This window comes from Coregonus clupeaformis, unplaced genomic scaffold (assembly GCF_020615455.1).
Source record: "Coregonus clupeaformis isolate EN_2021a unplaced genomic scaffold, ASM2061545v1 scaf2954, whole genome shotgun sequence".
NCBI classification, from domain to species: domain Eukaryota; kingdom Metazoa; phylum Chordata; class Actinopteri; order Salmoniformes; family Salmonidae; genus Coregonus; species Coregonus clupeaformis.
Window position 1 is genome coordinate 12,501 of NW_025536408.1, and position 2,500 is coordinate 15,000.

Here is a 2,500-nt window from a genome sequence, read left to right on the forward strand (position 1 = left end):
CATTTTTGGATTTCTAGATTAATAATAAATGCCTAATTGGTTGTTGAAGAAAATAACTTGCATCATGACCTTATATCAATTGAATTGTTGAACCCCATCAGAACACAAACGATAAGCTAGTCTAACATCTGTAAACATAAACACTGTACAGCCTCTACATGGGGTTAAAACTATCATGTTGATACAGAGAGGGGGGAAAAAAGTATTTGATCCCCTGCTGATTTTGTACGTTTGCCCACTGACAAAGACATGATCAGTCTAAAATTTTAATGCTAGGTTTATTTGAACAGTGAGAGACAGAATAACAACAACAAAATCTAGAAAAATGCATGTCAAAAATGTTATAAATTGATTTGCATTTTAATGAGGGAAATAAGTATTTGACCCCTCTGCAAAACATGACTTAGTACTTGGTGGCAAAACCCTTGTTGGCAATCACAGAGGTCAGACGTTTCTTGTAGTTGGCCACCAGGTTTGCACACATCTCAGGAGGGATTTTGTCCCACTCCTCTTTGCAGATCTTCTCCAAGTCATTAAGGTTTCGAGGCTGACGTTTGGCAACTCGAACCTTCAGCTCCCTCCACAGATTTTCTATGGGATTAAGGTCTGGAGACTGGCTAGGCCACTCCAGGACCTTAATGTGCCTCTTCTTGAGCCACTCCTTTGTTGCCTTGGCCATGTGTTTTGGGTCATTGTCATGCTGGAATACCCATCCACGACCCATTTTCAATGCCCTGGCTGAGGGAAGGAGGTTCTCACCCAAGATTTAACGGTACATGGCCCCGTCCATCGTCCCTTTGATGCGGTGAAGTTGTCCTGTCCCCTTAGCAGAAAAACACCCCCAAAGCATAATGTTTCCACCTCCATGTTTGACGGTGGGGATGGTGTTCTTGGGGTCATAGGCAGCATTCCTCCTCCTCCAAACACGGCGAGTTGAGTTGATGCCAAAGAGCTCGATTTTGGTCTCATCTGACCACAACACCTTTACCCAGTTCTCCTCTGAATCATTCAGATGTTCATTGGCAAACTTCAGACGGGCCTGTATATGTGCTTTCTTGAGCAGGGGGACCTTGCGGGCGCTGCAGGATTTCAGTCCTTCACGGCGTAGTGTGTTACCAATTGTGTTCTTGGTGACTATGGTCCCAGCTGCCTGGAGATCATTGACAAGATCCTCCCGTGTAGTTCTGGGCTGATTCCTCACCGTTCATGATCATTGCAACTCCACGAGGTGAGATCTTGCATGGAGGCCCAGGCCGAGGGAGATTGACAGTTATTTTGTTTCTTCCATTTGCGAAAAATTGCACAAACTGTTGTCACCTTCTCACCAAGCTGCTTGGCGATGGTCTTGTAGCCCATTCCAGCCTTGTGTAGGTCTACAATATTGTCTCTGACATCCTTGGAGAGCTCTTTGGTCTTGGCCATGGTGGAGAGTTTGGAATCTGATTGATTGATTGCTTCTGTGGACAGGTGTCTTTTATACAGGTAACAAACTGAGATTAGGAGCACTCCCTTTAAGAGTGTGCTCCTAATCTCAGCTCGTTACCTGTATAAAAGACACCTGGGAGCCAGAAATCTTTCTGATTGAGAGGGGGTCAAATACTTATTTCCCTCATTAAAATGCAAATCAATTTATAACATTATTGACATGTGTTTTTCTGGATTTTTTTGTTGTTATTCTGTCTATCACTGTTCAAATAAACCTACCATTAAAATTATAGACTGATCATTTCTTTGTCAGTTGGCAAACGTACAAAATCAGCAGGGGATCAAATACTTTTTTTCCCCCTCTCTGTATCTTGAATGGTCACTCCTTGCATCAATAGTTGTGTCTATGAATTTAACAGTGATAACATTTCTTCAGGCCCATCTCTCAGCTTTTTACCAAAACAGTGGTGGGGACCCGTGTGTTTTCTCACAGCAGATTGCCCCTTTAAGTCAGTATAGTATTTGTACTGCAGGCTCACCTCCACAAAGTAGTCTCCTACTATCTTGGCTGTCATCAGCACCAACATGATGGGGAGACCGTACGTCACATTTCCTGTTGCTTCCACCATGATGACTGTTAAACTGAGAGTCATCCTCACTATGCCCCCTAGAGGACAGGAGGATATATTACATTACATTAAAATGCATGGATTACAAATCTATCAGTTAAACAATTCATGCAACATCTCTAAACCATAGGCAGGGCTCCAGACTGATAGATTGAGTAACATCTCTAAACCATAGGCAGGGCTCCAGATTCCAGGAATGACTCTTACCTAGTTGTGCTGCAGCTCCTATTAAAGCATACTTCCCTGGAACGGCCCAAATCTGACACGCACGCACGCACACACACACACACGCACACACACACACACATTATTGACAATAATCTGGCCAGCGTACTATGCTATGCCTGTGATAGTTAATGCAGCAGTTGAAGAGCCAACGGGTAATGCAGCAGACCCCCCCCCCCAAGTGTTAAAACCAGAGTGTACTATGGCGTTACAAACCAGAG

General features: G+C 43.8%; 1 protein-coding gene across 2 annotated transcripts in view; it reads right to left on the bottom strand.

The window, feature by feature from the left end:
- LOC121551624 (H(+)/Cl(-) exchange transporter 7-like) overlaps window positions 1-2,500 on the bottom strand; it is a 46,654-nt gene that overhangs the window by 8,478 nt on the left and 35,676 nt on the right. For both annotated transcript variants that reach the window (XM_045219980.1, XM_041864329.2), the window contains 2 exons: window positions 2,262-2,313; window positions 1,965-2,092 (listed from right to left, as the gene is read on the bottom strand). In XM_045219980.1, the coding sequence (XP_045075915.1) occupies window positions 1,965-2,092; window positions 2,262-2,313 (180 nt within the window). The remainder of the gene's footprint in view (window positions 1-1,964; window positions 2,093-2,261; window positions 2,314-2,500) is intronic.